This window comes from Ambystoma mexicanum, chromosome 3q (genome assembly GCF_040938575.1).
Source record: "Ambystoma mexicanum isolate Mex_15411 chromosome 3q, UKY_AmexF1_1, whole genome shotgun sequence".
Taxonomy (NCBI): Eukaryota; Metazoa; Chordata; class Amphibia; order Caudata; family Ambystomatidae; genus Ambystoma; species Ambystoma mexicanum.
Window position 1 is genome coordinate 322,816,326 of NC_090926.1, and position 18,731 is coordinate 322,835,056.

General features: G+C 46.3%; 1 protein-coding gene across 1 annotated transcript in view; it reads right to left on the minus strand.

Annotated features, from left to right (window-relative positions):
• ACVRL1 (activin A receptor like type 1) overlaps window positions 1–18,731 on the minus strand; it is a 226,429-nt gene that overhangs the window by 54,689 nt on the left and 153,009 nt on the right. The window contains exon 8 of the mRNA XM_069653897.1: window positions 16,073–16,270. Within this exon, the coding sequence (XP_069509998.1) occupies window positions 16,073–16,270 (198 nt within the window). The remainder of the gene's footprint in view (window positions 1–16,072; window positions 16,271–18,731) is intronic.

Sequence of the window (18,731 nt, forward strand, 5' to 3'; positions counted from 1 at the left end):
GTTACCGGACTGGCACACTCGTAATGAGGCCCAATGATAATATATATGGGATACATTACTCACCGTAATTGTATTTCTGATGCTTGTATCTGCTTAGATTCACATGCTGTGCATAGGCCGACATCTAGTGGAAGCTGCGGAGTATTACAGTTTGTTTTTCGAAACTCGAAAATGGGCGTCGACACAGGGCGTGCCAGTAATACTATCCCTAGTGTGACGTCCACTGTACCCAAGATCCCTCACGCGTCTAGGACCCTCAGATTGTATTTTTTCTGACATGAGGTAGCATGAGGAGTAGCGTGAGTACAGATAATCCAAGCAGATAGACAGAAAGGTAAGACTACAAGCCATCATGCGCCTTCTCTCAGAGGGGAGGAAGGGTGGGTCGCATGTGAATCTAAGCAGATACAAGCATCAGAAATACGATTACGGTGAGTAATGTATCCCTTCTGAGGCTTGTGGAATCTGCTTAGATCACATGCTGTGCATAGATTAGCGAGCAGTACCAGAAGAAGGAGGTGGGATGTGAGAAGGGTCATGAGCAAATAAGTGTCTTAGAACCGCTTGTCCCACTTGTGTATCTGCCTTGGAATATGTGTCAATGCAGTAATGCTGAGTAAAAGTGTGAATAGATCTCCAAGTAGCTGCTTTGCAAATGGTGTCAAGGGGTACATTTGCAATGAAAGCCAGAGTGGCCCCAATGCCTCTAGTAGAGTGGGCTCTTGGCGTGAAAGGCAGAGTTCTTTCAGAGAGTGAGTAACACAGCTGGATACAGTTAATAATCCACTTCGAGATGGCACCTTTAGAGACGCGATCCCCCTCTCTGCCTGTAGCTACAGAGACAAACAGTTGATCTGTTTTCCTTAGCGGTCTGGTTTTATTTACATAGTAGAGGACCGCCCTACGCACATCTAGGGTGTGTAGTTTCACCTCAGCCGAGCTTTGCGGGTTCTGGAAGAAAGCCGGAAGCTCGATGGACTGGTTTACATGGAATTTTGATATAAATATAGGCGAGAACCTAGGGTGTGTGCGTAAAACCAGTTTGTCTTTATGGATAGTAAAGAAGGGATCCTGCACTGACAGAGCCTGAATTTCACTGACCCTTCTTATAGAAATAATAGCTACTAAGAAGGCCGTATTACAAGTCAGGTGTTTGAGACTGCTTTTATGCATGGGTTCGAAAGGGGGGCCCATGAGCTTGGCTAGCACCACATTAAGGTCCCACCTTGGTGGTGGGTTTGAAATAGGAGGGTGAAGTCTCTTTACTCCTTCCATGAAGGCTTTAACTACTGGTACTTTCCACCACAAAACCTTGCTATGGGAAGTGGTGTAAGCCGAGAGGGCTGCCAGGTGTACTTTCAGTGAGTTAAAAACCAATCCTGCATCTAGCAGGTGGAGCATGTATGTAACAATAGTGGAAGGAGTGCAATCAACTGGGTTGATTTGTCTACTCTAGCACCAGATAACGAACCTCTTCCACTTGTCAAAGTAACAGTGCCTTGTGTTTGGTTTCCTAGATTCCTTTAGGATGTCCATACACCTCTGTGGTAAATTGGGGTGTCCAAACTCTATGACCTCAGGAGCCATGCTGCCAGGTTCATTGAGTTGGGTTGCTGGTGCACTGTTTGACCTTGGTGCTGGGACAGTAGGTTGTATCAGGCTGGAAGTTTGATGGGCTCGCACACCGCCATACTGCGTAGGTGTGGGAACCACGGTTGTCTTGACCACATGGGAGCAACTAGGACGAGCGTCATCGACTCCCTGTTCATCTTGTTCACCACTTTCCTGATGAGAGGAGTTGGTGGAAAAGCGTACGCAAACATCCCTGACCAGTTCATCCACAGGGCGTTCCCCTGGGAGTCTGGTTGGGGGAACCTGGATGCAAATCCTGGGCATTGTCTGTTTTCGCTTGTGGCGAATAAATCTATAGTGGGGAAACCCCACTGAGAGAAGAGATCTTCTACGACCTCTCTGTGAAGAACCCATTTGTGTTCCTCTGGGAGGGAGTCCCTGCTCAGAGCATCCGCTAGGGAATTGAGCTGCCCTGGAACATGTTGTGATGACAGGAAGATGTTCCGTCTGAGTGCCCATATCCAGATTTTCTGGGCAAGCTTGGACAGATTTGGCGAGCAAGTTCCTCCTTGCTTGTTCAGGTAGAACATGGCTGTAGTGCTGTCCATCCGGATTTGCACTGACAGGTTTAGTAGGTGGGGCTCGAACGCCTGAAGCGCTCTGAATACTGCCAGATGCTCTAGCAGGTTGATGTGGTTCTTGGCCACTGAGTGAGACCAGAGACCCTGAGCTGTGTGGTGGAGATGGTGAGCTCCCCACCCCGTCAGACATGCATCTGTAGTGACTACTGCCTGTACTTCGGGATCGTAAAAGGGTTTCCCCTGTGTGAGATTTTCTCTTGTCCACCTGTGAAGGCTTTGTACCAGTGTTGGCGAAACGACCACTAGATCGTCCCACTGACCACTTGCCTGAGACCACTGTTTCGCCAACCATTCCTGCATGGGGCGCATGCGCAGGCGCACGTGGGGGACCAGGTAAATGCATGACGCCATCATGCCCAGTAAACGCATTGCTTTGCGTACCGTTATTTGTTGACCGGACTGATAATGCGGAATTTGCAGTAGTATATTCCGAATTCTTTCTTCTGAAGGAAAGGTCAACCCCTCCTGGGTATCCAGGATTGCTCCTAGGAATTGTTTTGAGGTGCTTGGCACCAGGCTTGACTTCTTCTCTTTGATTGAGAAGCCTAACTCGTTGAGGAGGTCGATAGTCCTTTGAATGTTTGTCCTGCAAATTCCTGGGGTTTCCCCCGTTATGAGCCAGTCGTCCAGATAAGGGGACACTGGGATTGCCTCCCTGCGTAGGTGTGCAGCCGCCACCGCCAGTACCTTGGTGCATACCCTTGGTGCTGAAGCTATCCCGAAGGGCAGTACCTTGAATTGGTAGTGCCGACTGTCCACCTTGAAGCGCAAGTACTTTCTGTGCGCTGGGAACATGGAAATATGAAAATAAGCATCTTTCATATCCAAGGTTGCCATGTAATCCCCCTTTTTTAGGAGGGGGATTACCTCTTGTAGCGTGGTCATACGAAATATTTGGGGCTTGACATACTTGTTGGCAGGCCGTAAGTCCAATACTGGGCGCATTGTCAAGTCTTTCTTTGGCACAAGGAAGTAAGTAGAATATATACCCTTGTTTACCTGGTGTCCTGGGACAAGTTCTATCGCATCCTTTTGTAGAAGAATGGCGATCTCCTCGAGGAGAATCTTCTGATGTTCTAAGGAGTGTATTCTTTGTCGTGGAGGATGGTTCCGGGGACGCTGCAGTAGCTCTATACAATATCCCGTGGATACTGTTGACAGCACCCATCTGTCTGATGTGATCCCTTCCCAAGCCTGGGTGAAGTTTGAAATGCGTCCCCCTACTGGGGTTGCGTGAGAAGGGACCCTGAACTGAGCGTCACTGCTTTGGTGGAGGCTTGCCGCCTCCCTTGCTGGGGATGCCTCTGCCTTTATCACAACCTCTCCTATTACCTCTGCCGTAACCCTGGGTAGACTGTTGGTTGTTGTTCCACTGTGTACCCTGCCCCTGGGAATAGTTAGATCCTCTCTGGGAATTTTGGCCGCGTGGGCGACGAAAATTACTATTCCCTCTCTGGTTAGGAGGTTTATTGGTTAACTGGCCAAGGGATTTGAGTGTCTCGTATTCGTCCTTGGCATTTTTCAGTGCGTCTTCGACCGCCTTACCAAACAACAGATCGGCTTCCACCGGTATGTCTAACAATGATGCCTGAGTTTCTGCCTTAAAACCAGACTGCCGTAACCACGCATGTCTCTTGAAAACAGTACCTTCTGCTATCAATCTGCCTGCGTTGTCCGCGGCGTCGAAGGTTGCTTTCAAAATGCAACCAGACACGGCTCTACCCTCTGTGGAAATCCGAGCTAATTGGCCCTTTAACGGTTCAGGAGCAGAAGATATGAGAGCCGCGACTTCTTCCCACTGATGGCAGTTGTAGCTGGCCAACAGGGTGGTGGAGTTAGCAATCCTTGCTTGATAGGCGGACGTTGAGGCTACCTTCCTGCCAAAACCGTATAGTTTTTTGCTCTCCTTGTCGGGAGGAGCTTCTGACGAAGACAAGGGTGTCCCAGCCCTCTTACGAGTGTTGGTGACAACTAGGGAGTCTAGCTTCAGATGTCCTCTTATATAGAGAGGGTCAGACTGAGCTGCCCTGAAAGGTTTTTCAACCCTGGGATTGACTGCTCTGGTGAGGTTTGGGTTCACCAGGGACGGATCTATTCTCCGCTGAATGGATTTAAGGATAGGGATGGTCTGGGCAACAGGCCTCCTTTCTCCCACTAACTTATATAGAGAGGGTCAGACTGAGCTGCCCTGAAAGGTTTTTCAACCCTGGGATTGACTGCTCTGGTGAGGTTTGGGTTCACCAGGGACGGATCTATTCTCCGCTGAATGGATTTAAGGATAGGGATGGTCTGGGCAACAGGCCTCCTTTCTCCCACTAACTCTTCTGCGAAGTCCCTTTCCTCCTGTACACCGTGGGTGTCAATGTGGAAATGTTCTGCTGCGCGAGCGAGAACCTCATTTAGGAGGGGTTGGTTATCGACCGGGGAGTCGGTAACCGGGGCTTCGTTCTCTACCGGGGAATCTACTCTGTATGTTTCCGGGTCATCCTCTTCTTCCTCCTGGTCCTCATCATCCCCATAGTAGCCCGTCCCGGTTTGCTCTTCTATCAACCCAAATTCTTGGTCTTCACAAAAGGAAGCCTCTCCTTGATACCATGAGTATGGTCTTGCGTAAGGTTGTACCTCGAAGGGTTCGGACCTCATTGGAGCTTCAAACCGGGCCTTCTTACTCGGGGGGATAGGATCAGTAGAGCCTGAGGGTGTGGCCCCTTGTGCATCATACGAGAGGAAATGTTCTGGATTTTTATCATAAAAATCAGCCAAAGAAGACATTCTTGACATGACCCTATCTATGTCTTCACTGGACCATTTTTTGGAACTGGGAATGACTCTCTCAGCAAGTCTATGGGATTTATCTTGAGTAGCTTTGCTGGTTGGGGACCTATCAGCAGACCTGGGCTTGTCTGTCTGTTTAGGGGGGGGTGGAGTGTTTCACAGGTGTGGAAGAATGTACAGGTAGTTTCTTCTGCTGTTTTCCCCCCTCCCCGTGCGTAGAAAAATGTTTTCCCTGTCCCTTAGTGGCTCCGGAATTTTTCGATGCCTGGCGTCGAGGATCGGGAGAGGTGTCCCTGTCCTTCGAGCGTGGGGCCTCGTTGGCTTTAATTGCGGGCTCCGACTCCTGGAGCACGGCCTGGGGGTGGAAGTCGTCTTCGTCTTCCGACGATCGAACTTCTGTTAGCCCAGGGAGCGAGGCACTCTTGGCAAGAGTGGATGATTGCCTGGAGTCATGCGGCGATCTTGATCGAGAGCGCCCAGAGGACACCGAATCGGACCGTTTTGTCTGTGCCTCTTTCCGAGAACTCGACATCGTCGAGTCTCGGTTGGACTTAGTGTGTTTAGTGTGTGTAGTATGTGAAGCCCTTGTGTCGCCGGGGGTCTTCCCCATAGCCGCCCTGCCGGACGACCTTCCGAGGTTGGGGACCTGCGCTCGGCTGTCTTTCGACGTCATAATGCCCTCGCCGTCCGAAAGTACGGCGTCACTGCCATCGCTGAAGGCGCCCTCCGCTGCCATGGCCGCCTGCCTGGCGTGGTGGGCCCAACGCTTCGTCGAACGGTCCTTAAGTGTCTTAGGTTTAAACCTACTATACGCTCTGCAGTTCGCTTCGGGGTCGTCCCTCGGCAAGCAGAGATTGCACGTGGCGTGCCTGTCGACCCAAGGGTATTTGCGATTGCACTTGGGGCAGAATTGAAAAGGGGTACCCTCCATACGCACCTTGAGGCAGCGGGCTGTTAAGTGTAGGAAATGTTTAAAGGTGTACCTATATACCAAGAGTGTAGAGTATGTACCACCCCCCACTCTCCCTACTTGCAGGGCCGAGGCCAGCGGCCTAACAGGCCCGGGCCGAGGCCAGCGGCCTAACAGGCCCGGGCCGAGGCCAGCGGCCTTCTGAGGCCCAAATCCGTCATGCAGCAGCCGACGGTCGATTTCTTCTCCAGCCGGCGTCGAGTGTCGAAGTTCGACGTTGGGGTGGGAAAGGATGTCAATAGAATATTATTTTAAAGTCTAGCAAAAGTATGGCTAAGGCCAGGGGACTCCGCAAAATGCTTCCGACCAGTATGGCGGAAAAAATCAATCTGAGGATCCTAGACGCGTGAGGGATCTTGGGTACAGTGGACGTCATACTAGGGATAGTATTACTGGCACGCCCTGTGTTGACGCCCATTTTCGAGTTTCGAAAAACAAACTGTAATACTCCGCAGCTTCCACTAGATGTCGGCCTATGCAAAGCATACCAGAAATATATATATACACACATATATTAGACACACGTGTTCTCCTCTAAGTACTGCTTAAAAGTTGTTAAACAGAAACAAACGGGTGAACACAAAATTAAGAGAGCACTCGCTCTTGTAAGGTGCAAAAAAATTACTTTAATCTTATATTCCTGCATGGTTTGTTACAGTCCTGCCACGCGTTCCATCTCTCCTTCAGTAGTAGTAAAAATCATGTTAATGGTTATTGTACAATAAATGTGCTTCTTTCTAAAACTGAATATGTCCCTCAATGGACTGTGGAATATATCTATCAGTGTACTGTACCCTGTGACTAGCAGTGTACATAGTATGGCTATTTCTATACTGCAGAATGTGCCCACAATAGTACTACATAATATGACCATCGTTATACTGCGGAGTGTGTCCATCAGTGTACCACAGAGCATGTCTATCAGCATACTACAATGTACAACAGACTGTAACTATCAGTGTCCTTAGCATGCCTGGTACTACACTACAGAATATGTCCATCAGTGTACTACATAGCATGCCTATCAGCATACTACAGTTTATGACTTCCAGTGTCCATAGCATGCCTGGTACTATACTATAAAATATGTCCATCAGTGTACTATGGTGCATGTCTATCAACGTACTACAGTCTGTGACTACCAGTACCCATAGTTTGCCTGTTACTACACTACAGAAGATGTTCATACGTGCAATATAGAACATGTCTATCGGGTATCGGGTAATAATATCCCTACATATATGGTCGCCATATATAATGTTGGTGGGAAAAGGTTCTGGCGACATTATATAGGTGACCATATATATAGGGACAGGGGGAGCAGGGGTTGCAGGGGTGTCCCCCGCTCCCCTTGAAAAAAAAAAGGGTTTGGGGGTTGCGGGGTGTCTCCTGCATGTTCCATGTAATAATGTCCCCACAAAAAACGGCAATTGCATGGCAATATTTTTGAGGGGATGTTACAATTTAGCAGGTGGGACAAACACAAGGTTATTGTTTATAAACAGGCTTTTAATTAGTTCACTTTAACAAGACAACAGGATTTCCTTATATGGAGAAATAGGGTTCAGTAGGTAGCTGGCATATGTGGCAATGTCGGGCACCCTTGATCGCTGTTATGACTTCCACCCAATCAGGTTCGTAGACTTAAGAACGGAAGACTCCTTGCCCCTCAAGATTACTTATTTCTTATGACGTATGTTCTTTCGATCACATCACTTGAAAGAGTTAATATAATGTCATTTGGGTCACTAAAGTTACAACCACCTTCCGTCTGGTGCTTCGTACTCTTCTCCCATTGAATGTGCCGCATGCTCTTTTATTTAAAAGTTAATGGTGAATAGTTCTTTCACTCACACACTACACCGTCGATTGGCAGGATGCCTTATTTTTGGGTTGCCGGCTCTCAAAACAGTCCGGAACAAACATATGCAGTTCGCCCATCAGTCTCTGGTCTGCGTATCTCTCTTCATTCACTCTCTCATGTTGACACTTACTTCCTGGCTTCCCCCTGCGGAGCCGCGTGGTTTACAGTCTATGGATTAGCTGGGAAACTGATCAAACGATCGAGTCCATGGCTTCGGTATTTCTCTCCCTCCTTCAGGCATAACAGTGTAGCTCTCGATTGAGGCTCCGCCTCCCTCGTCAGCTTCGCTCCAGTCGGCAGCTCAGCTGTCTTCGTATGCGTAACAACGCGTCTCCTCAGGTCTTCCCCAGTCAGCTGCGCTCATCATCGGGTCTTTGACACCGAACTCCTCTCCCACGACGGTGGGGGCCAGGAGGAGCGGCGATCCTCTCGTTCCGCTCTCACACAGGTTGGCGCTTGCTGTTTAGACGTCCATACCTTCTCTTTTATAACACAAACTCCTTGGCCTCAAAACGTGCAGTTCAGCCAACAGGCTCTCCTCTATATTTCAACTGGGCACAGCGTGTGCAACACCAACTTTGTCGTTTCAGGAATTTGTCAGGCCATATTTCAGTAGGCCCATTCATATGACTGGGCCTCGTCTTCCAACGCCGAGTCCTATTCAAAAACAAACAGACCCACGCCAGTATTACAGAAAAACACCTTTTCCTTCCTCCCCTCATCTTATTAGTTTTAAACCAATGTCAGTCAATCTCATTCCCTCACTGATGACAGATGACATCATCCTATTGCTCTATGCTTGCTGTGATGCTGGGCCAGACCAGAGCTCCCCAGGGTCAGATCTCCCCCTTGATCCCTCACTTTATCACAGGGGGCATTATAACATGGAACCTTCTATCGGCGTACTACAGACTATGATTGTCAGTGTCTATAGTTTGCCTATTACTATACTACAGAGTATGTCCATCAGTGTACTAAAGAGCATGGGGGTCATTCCGAGTAGGGCGGTAAGGGTTAACTGTCACCGTTAACGAGACCGGTGCCGTTAAACCCTTACTGCCCTATTCCGAGTTCCCTTTGCGGGTTGGTACTTAATGCCTGCTTTTTGCTGGCGTTAAAAAACCAACCCGCAAAGGGACCTAGGAGCTAATTACGGCACCGTAATTTACGGTGCCGTAATTAGCGCCTTCCCCATTCCCATTGAGCCCTATGGGGCAAAAATGGGAATGGGGAAGGGCCCTTGGTGAATGGGGAATTACCGACCCCGCCAACCTTGGAATGGGGGGGTAATTCCGCCAGTCACCATGGCGGAGTCGGAAAGATAACGGCGTCAACCAAGGCGCTAATAGCGCCTTGGTTAACGCCAGGGTCGGAATGAGGTACCATGTCTATGAGCATACTACAGTGTTCTACAGACTGTGATTTTGTACATCTTCTCATTCACCCTATTTTCATTGCCCATCACCCACTGGAAGGGGTACTCTTCTCCAAACTTCAATTCTTCAAATGTAACGTAAAGCAATTTAACACAGTTCTCTTTATCACTCAGGGTTCCTGTCCCCAAGTTGTGTGCTCTTCAATGGTTCTGCACAACAGTTCCTCTTTATCACTCAGGGTTTACTTCCCCAAGTTTCATGCTCTCAAATGGTATTCCAAAACATATTTGACTTTTTCAGGATATGCCTTTAACAAATGTCAGAGATTTTCTAAAACGCTGGGCTCTTTGCTCCTCCCAGGCATGACCACCCTGACTTCTATCCCCTCTGCTTATTCTTTACACCTTTCTTCTGGCACCTGGTGCCTCTGTCACTTCTTCCTTTTCCGTTGAGCACACTCGCACCTTCCTTTTACTTTACTATGCCTCTTTCACATGTTCTGTGCCTTTTTCACTCTGCTCTTATTCTTCTTGCACTTTTCTTTATTTTTACTTGTGCACCGTTGCACCCTTTTACACTGTTTTCAATTTTCCTGTGCACTCTTGCACCTTCTTTCACTGTTCACTTTTGTTTGGGCATATTTTCCTCTTGCTTAATACTACACTTTCAGTCTTGGCTTTGATATCGCAATCTCCTTAGTTTTGCATATGTTAGGTTTCTTCACTACGAATCCCGAAATGCCTTTCTTCTTTTGAAAATGCGGTTTCATAGTTCAATTTACTACAAATCCCAGAATGCCTTTCTTCCTTTGCCTTTCATCTTCAAAATTAACCTCAGTTGCCTTTCACCATTTCTTCTCTTACACAGTTATACAGAACATCATTTTTGCTCACTTTTCACTTTCAGATCTCTGCCGTGCTTCAGCCACACACACGCCACTGGGTTTCTCTCTCTCTAGGTAGCGCGGCACTGGTGGGCAGCTCCTCAGGATCTGTGGGCGGAGGTCAAGGTCCCACCACTTGCCCCTCAGACACCTCTGGGACTGGCAAGTGTCCCAGAGGAACGAGCACTGGCCTGGACATGGCCAACAATGAGCAGCTCACCTTACTCCGGCTCCATGGAGGCACGGCTCCCTCGCCATGCTGCAACCGTCCAGCCACACCAGGTCAGCGTTTCAGTATCCCACTCTCCTCCGACCTTCCAGGCTTCCTCTGCTACAGCTTCCACATTCCAACCAGCATCCCCAGCTCACTCATTGAACTGTGAGAAGTCATGCCTTTTATAGCTGAACACACAGTCAAGTGGAGTCAGGTGTGAATGGTTACTTACAAATGCCTTACTCTGCCTGACTATATTAGTGGGTCAGTGGTTTTCTTTAAAGTAGGTTTCGCTTACTTTGCCCATGTTATTTCTATGGGTAATCATTATTGCTCCTAGCCACCTCTTCTTCGTCCCAGTGTTATGTGGAAATGGGGAGGGGGAGTTAAAATGTGGGTTGGATTTGTTTATTGAAACAATGACAGGTGGCTGAACGGGGATATAGGAAAGCCCTCTATCTTGTGTTTTGTTTGAAGGAGTAGATTTCCCTCTCATGAGGTCACTTTGTATTCCTGTCCTAGTCGCATACATACGCGGGACTTGATAATATTCCCTGTGGTCTGGAGTAGGAGGAGATAATGGGATACTTCCCTTTAGACCACGTATTTGTCTTACTTGGCTGTTGTTCCCCCTTGGTTTGAGTTTAGGGAGGTCTTGGTCAGGGATAATGGAACCACACATAACCCACAAAGGCTTCTGGGATTTCCTGTCCTTCCCTTGTGGTCTTGTTGGGATACTGCATCTCGCCTAGGGTATTCCCATGAGAACATCCCCGGACTCCCCTACCCAGATGATCCTCCCGCGCTCGTCCATCCCAGGGTTGTGATCTGAAAGTGACAGCCTCACACCCCCTGGTCACCTGAATAGAGGATTCTCGGGGTCTACATTAGAGAATACCCCTAGTTTTCTCACATATTCCATAGGGCTACCTTAGCCAGTATTTTAAGCAGACTTTCTGCTGACACTTTGCTTATTTTTACTTCCATCTAAGAGGTGAAGTTAAAAAACCCAAACTGGACCCAATTTTTGGAGAGAAAACATTTCCCTGTACAGATGGGAAGGGCAGGCACTTTATTTCAATACAGTGAAAGATGTTTTACAAAGGGCCAGGGTACGGAGGGTGAATAGATGAGTATCCCTGATGCTCTCCCTCACCACCCTACCCACGTTCTGCATGAAAGGGTCAGACTGGACCCTTTTGTCCATAAAAATTTACAGCAGTGATATAAACTACTAATGAACATAATCCATTTGCACCTCCACTTTGAAGGTGGAAAGGGCTGACTTTTTACATTTCTTTTTAAACGACCTTGTTATAGACCTGATAGAGTTTCACAAATACCATTGGTGGAGGTGATAACTTTCTCCAGAGGTATTTCATAAGAAGAATCCACTCAACTCTGAATGACCCCCTTAGGTTGTAGTCTACTGATAATTAATACTTAAAAGTTACATCTTCAGTTTTTCAACTGTTCCCAATAGTTAGTACCACAAACAATAAAACAGCCATTTCTATAAGTCCCATATAGTAATATCCATCAGTGCTATTCAGGTGCTTTTCAGGGATATGAGTGTACCAGAAAAGTAGTGGAACTGTGACTCCAGCAGGGGACAGAGTAGGAAGGACAGGAGTAACTTACAACACATTTCTCAAGGGTTGCACACATGCTGTTTGACAGCCAGTTGAGTTGAAATAGATTTCAGTTTAGCTGTAACTGATATCAGATGGTCAAGTGAGAAGTGTGGTTTAACTACATAAAGAACAGTTCTGGAATAGTCAAAATGGTTGCAAAAAGTAGTGGAGCTGTTAACAGTAAAATAGTGCAACACCACTCCCAACCGTTTCCACTCACTTCGACGACTGGTGCTATTCAAATTTTGTTTGTAATGAGCTCCCCAGTGATCAAGAAATACATAAGAGGAAAGGGGGAGCATTATTACAGAAAAAAACTGTGGACAGACTTTAAGATATGGACTCTTACTTCCTTGGCAAGTAGGAGTTGTGATAAGCTGCTGATGATTGTAACAGACCAATGGTGTATTGCCCACAGTGGTGCCAACATTACTATCCAGGCCATAGAATCCTGTCATTTAAATCCGTACATTGCAGCTGGGTGATATGAACATGACCCTGTGTCTAGGCTCTTCTCGCTCTCGCGTACCCATTGTTCATGGCCATGTGTCTGGACCATCCAGGCACATCTGAAAAACTGCTAAAATGAAGACTAGTGTTTCGGTTTAAGGTGGACTTGTTGCTAGGAGGGACGAAGGCAGAGGGGTGCTCTATCATTGAAGGATGGATTTTAGGGGTAGACAAACTCTCTGGATAGGAATCAACAAGTCAGGGGTGCTCCTTTGCTCAAAGTATTTTTGGGGCAAGTGTCCAGCTCAGTAGTAGGAAGGAAGGGGCGTTGTAATTTTTTGGGACACAGTTGATTTCTCTCCATTGGATGATAGGCCGAGATCTCCTTCATTGTTACAAGAAGTCTGCATGCAGTCACGCCATCTAGGCAGGTGGTAAGCAGTGCAGGGTTGCTCTTTCCTTAATGTCTGGAAGCAGTGCTCCCTCTTGTAGGCAGAGATGGTTTAAGGACAGATAAACTATTGGAATGGTTTGGGATTTACACTTCATCGTAGTGTGGGGAACCCATCTGTAATCTTTAAGGGGGTAGCAGGTTCCTTTACTGCTGGAAGGATTTTGGAATTTGCTACCCCTTCTTGGTACGAGGAAAGCAGGTTATGGGTACATCATCACTGCTGAAATGATTTAGGTGTTTGTACCCTCTTCTCATTGAGAGAAAAAGAGCTTGATCAGGAAAATCCTAAAGACGCTTGATTGACGACGGTGTCATTCCCGGGCTATAAAAAAGGAGGACTTTTAAAATGCCATGTCTCCACAACTATTGTTGTATCAACCTACGTACACAAGGACTTGCATGTTCATAGGATTTCTTGCATTGAGGGACTTTGGATAACTAAAATCCCTGTCTTTTTCCATCTGCTAATTTTTAATGAAACTTTCAGAGTCTAGTCAAGTGGGAACACGTGAAAATGGGCTACCACCCCATTGAGCTATCTACCATAATAATGAATATGTAGTCTCAAATGCCCAAAACTGCCTTGTTCTAATACTGTGGGTTGGCTAGCACTGGACAGAAAAGGGTGACCAGAGCCCATGGTCACAAAAACGGACTATTGATAATAAACTGACCACTTGCGCCGCACCACACTCAAACTCAAAAAATATATTCACAGTCACATTGACTCAATATACAGAACAGAGAGTTCTGAAATATATCCGCTTTACTATACAGCCAACATGTGTTTCGATCCCTACACAAGGTCTTCCTCGGGGCACTTCTTCTATGGAACCGTTTGACATCAATTACCACATACTCATGTAGTTACTTCTCCAAAAACTCAAATAATCTCTTAATATGTATACAAAAGCGTTCACTTGTTCCTCAATTTTCACATCTTATAAAATGTATTGAAACAATCCATGCTGGTTAGGCCCAGTAACCTTATCGGTATGCGTACCGCTGCGTTCCGTGTGGCTATTACTAATCAAGTGGCAACACCTCTGGTTGTGTTTTATTGTTATCCTCTATAGATGTCTTGCTAACATTGCCAATTTGCTATCACAGCACAAAACATGATTATTATAATATTACTAGCAAAAAGTACCCATTCTCTGAATGGGTTCTGTGCACAGTCATGACAACACTCCCATCAATCGTTGAAAATCAATGATCCTGTAGGCCACTGTTTCCGATTTGCTTATCGCTTGATGTGCTTTGCACTCTGAAGTAAACTGCACTGAGAATGGGTGAGTGTGTGGCCGGCTGACCTACCGCTGAGCAGACGTTGGGGGAGGCGACGGTTGGCATGCTGCTGCATACTGTGACCGACAATGCTCCCTCCCCACCTGTCACCTCACCCTGGCATGTGCAGTTCATTGCGATGCATTGCAGTGCAAATGTCTCAGTAACCGGGCATCCTAGGGCCTTGGGACCTCAAGTTTTGTTCCTCGTGTCATGACCAGTCCTTCTGCAACCACATTGATGTTTTGCCGATTTCAGGTAACCATCTAATGTGTGAAAGTGCTGAAATCCTGGGAAAGGGCAGGGGTGTCCAAATGCCATGTAGCTAGTAATGTCCGAAGGGTCCTAACAGGTAACTATGCACAATTTGGTGCAGATTGGTAAAACAGTGTGGCATTGTATAAGGAACAACGCTTCGCCAAGTCACAAACCCACAAACACATTTTGAGGAATGGAGTGTCATGAAACCAATATTGTCCTGAGAGCCCTGACAGGTAACTATGAATTGGTGCAGATTAGTGAAACGGTGTGGAATTGTATAAGGAACAGTGCTTTGCCAAACCACAAACCCACACAGAAATGTTGCTGAAATTTTGGAAAAGAGGTTTGGTTTCGAAATGTCATGTAGCCAGTAATGTTTGGAGGATCGTAACAGGTAACTATGCCAAATGGATTGGTGGAACGGTGTGGAATTGTATCAGGAAGAACTCTTCGCCCAGCCACAAACCCACAAATGTTAGCTTTTGCTGAAATTCAGGGAACGGGGTGGGGTGTCCAAATTTCACGTAGGCAGTATTGTCTGGAGCGTCCTAACAGGTAACTATGCACAATTTGGAGCAGGTTGGTGAAATGGTGTGGAATTGTATAAGGAACAACGCTTTGCAATGCCACAAACAAACCCACATTATCATTATTATTATGATGAATGGAGCTATGTCACCCTGAAACACAACATCATGGCCAACAGGTGCCGGAGGTTCTCTGGACTCCGGGAGTCCCTCTGGGGAAGGAAGGGCTGCTCCCGCTCCCTAACCTGCACTGCTCCACATACGGGGGGCATCCTTTTCCATTGTCACTGCTGAGATGTGGTCTCTATAGGATCTCTCTTGATTGGGTTTGAGATATTCACAAAGTTTCTTTGAGCAAGGATTTAAGCAAAATAAAATACAAAGTACTATTTTACCAGTGCTGATGAGTGATAGAAGCCTTACAACATCATCATGTATTCCTATGAGAGCAAACACGGAATATAAGATAGTCACAGTCGCATGTAAAATACTTCAGCATAACATACATATATACAGGGCTCAAGTTGAAGGAACACGCATGTGTGGACGGTGCCCGCCCACTTTCTTCAGAGGGCGACGGAAGCCATGCCCCCGGGTTTTTGAGGAATTAAAGTAACAGTTTGCCCAATTCAATTGGTAGTGTAGGGTGTTCAGCCTGTCGCAATGGTGCTAAAGCCAGGATTGGAACCAAGATCCTCAGGATGAGGGGTGGGACACTTACCCACGAGGACATATTTAATTAGGATTTTATTTTGTTGGGAATATTTAAATACAGTATTTCATACTTTGTCAGCAACATTATAGAAACGCTCTTGTCTTCAGTTATTTTTTTGGTGTTCGTGGTTAATCTTCTGAGAGGCAAATGTTTCCTTTTTCAATTGAGAAAAAACAACTGAGTGAAATGTCCATATTTCACTTTAACACCTGTGCACTTCCTCTGGCTTGACTTGTCATGCGTATGTTAATGATTCCCCCACTTTCTTTTAGGATTTGCTGCATATAGGTACGCAAAATGTTCTTGCTTCACAGGTAATTCTCTAGAAGGACACCTGATTATCACTGGCCATCAATTATAGCACTCTGAGGCCAATAGTGGTATGCAGCAGCAGCGCATAGTACAAATGGAAATAAATAAATACAGAACCCAACAAATATCCGTCTCACCGTTAATGACCGTCCTCCTGGTGATTTCCCACAGCACGAGGCCATAGGCCCAAATATCTGTCTGCTTGTACGATTCGAAGGAGTCTGTGCGAATCGTTTCATCCAATACCTCTGGCGCCATGTAGCGTTTGGTGCCAACTCGGGGGTTATTCCCAATATCTAGGCAGTCGCCATTCTGCGAATGCATGACGGCCAGACCTGGAACAAGAAACACACACTGCATTAGAGCCAGTCCTTGAGAACATACAGCTACATCAATACCGGGCTCATGTTGGGAAGCCAAGGTCTGCGTGAAAGTGAATCAGATCTGATAGCAAGAAAGAAGGCTATATCTCACTCAAGCAAAAACACTTACGCACACACCTGCCTCAATGCCTGTCCTGGAAACAAGAAGCACGCACTGCATTAGAGCCAGTCCTTGAGAACGCACAGCTACATCAATACCAGGCTCATATCGGGAAGCTAACTCTGAATCAAAGTCAATCAGATCTGATAGCAAGAAAGAAGGCTATATCTCGCTCAAGCAAAAAACACTTACGCACACACCTGCAGTATTGCCTGCCCTGGACACAAGAAACACGCACTGCATTACAGCCAGTCCTTGAGAACATACAGCTACATCAATACCGGGCTCATATCGGGAGGCCAAGGTCTGCTTGAAAGTCAATCAGATCTGAAAGCTAGAAAGAAAGTTATATCTCACTCAAGCAAAAAACACGCACACACCTGCATCAATGCCTGGCCTGGAAACAAGGAGCATGCACTGCATTAGGGCCAGTCCTTGAGAAAATACAGCTCCATCAATACCAGGCTCGTATCAGGAAACTAAAGTCTGCTTCAGAGACAGTCAGGCCCAACAGCAAGAAACAAGGCTATCTCACTCTAGAAAAAACAATACCCTTTCCCCCAAATCAATGACTGACCTGAAAACAAGAAACCCACGCCCTGCATCAGAGCAACCCCTCACAGCAAAAGCACACCTTTACACACACACATGTGCTGAGCACGAATTAAACACAAAAAATAAACACAACCATCACTGCCTGACGACAAAAAATACCTGTCTGTATCCAAATCCATTCTGGAAACAGAAAACACATGTTTGCATCATATCCAAACCTTAAAATGAGAAACAGACAAACAATGGAATGGAATAAGTATTTTTAAGTAACATGTAATGCCCCCAGATACCTGCGGGTTGTAGCGCTATATAAATAAATAAACAGACAAACAAACAGACAGGTGCCACAGAAACACCTAAAGCAAGGAACCCACACCGGTGCCAGTCTTGTGACTTGAAAACAAGAACCGTACTCCCGAATAAGATTCAGTACCAAAAACAAAAACACACACCAGCAACCTATCCAGACCTAAAAATTCATAGCACATAATGGGTATACAGGATACAGCATGGCAAGAAAAACGGAAGTTCGAGGTTGTGCCAGAGACGAGAACACTAGAAACCGAGGAACAAGCCTTAATAACATCCTAACTTGATGATGGAAACACATTCCTAAAAGGGAAACACCTGTATCAGTGAAAGATGAAGGCAATCAGACATATGCAATGTTGGCAAAAACACACATGTTCACAAACAGACTTGATAGCAAGTCAAGCACGACTGTGTCAGAGGCCTACATAAAAAGAATACAAGACACCCAGTCCATAAAGTGAGAAAACGCACATGCATCACAGCTATGCCTGAAAGAAAAGACCACACTCCACTGTAAAAGGGCGATTGAAAAACAAGAAACATATACCCGAGAACATGAAACACACACACACAAGCAACACATCTAGACCTGAATGCTAGAAAGACACAGCTGTGATTCCCAACAAGAAACATCATCATAACCAGGACTGAAAAGCGACGCAGACCTGAATCAGGACTGACAGTCAAAAAACTCTTGTGTGCATCAGAGACAGACTTAAAACTAAAAGAATGTCCTCTATCAGCACCAGACATGACCACAAGAAACAGACCTGCAAAAAAAAAGAATTCATGCAGCAGAACCATGCACGGAAGCAAAAAATGAGGCTGACCTAAACGGTAAAAACACACACCTGCATCAGAACTAGACCTCAAAACAAGAAACACACCCCGGTTTCAGAGGCAAACCTCACAACAAGGGACATGCCTCGTGTCGGTGACAGGCAACAAGAAAAAATCACACCTGCATTAGAGCTCGACCTGAAAACATTGAAAGCCCACTGGTACCACAACCAAAGCTGAAAATCAGAAATATGTCATGAAAGCAAGAAACCATGTCTTAATCAGAGCCACAACTGACAACAGAAATCACATGTGAGCATTATGCCACACTTGGACATGTGACACCAATGTCTGTTTAAGAACCAGACCAAACAAGCATCGACAAAGCCAATCGTTTTGGCTTTTGTCTGGGCATTGGATAGGCATTTGCCAGGCAATGGCATGGTGATATAACTACTTGGACATAATATGGTAACAGCTGGAAAAAGGCGTGAGTACCAGGGCACATAAAAGCGGTGCTTGGCAAATGCATATTTAATACCCATAAACAAAACAAGCCAACACCTTTGGCTTTGACAATGTTTATTGTTATCAGGCCTTCAGTGCAAGGACAGATACTGCTTAGAACTTAAGATGCTAAAGGCCATGAGGAGATTTTTTTATTAC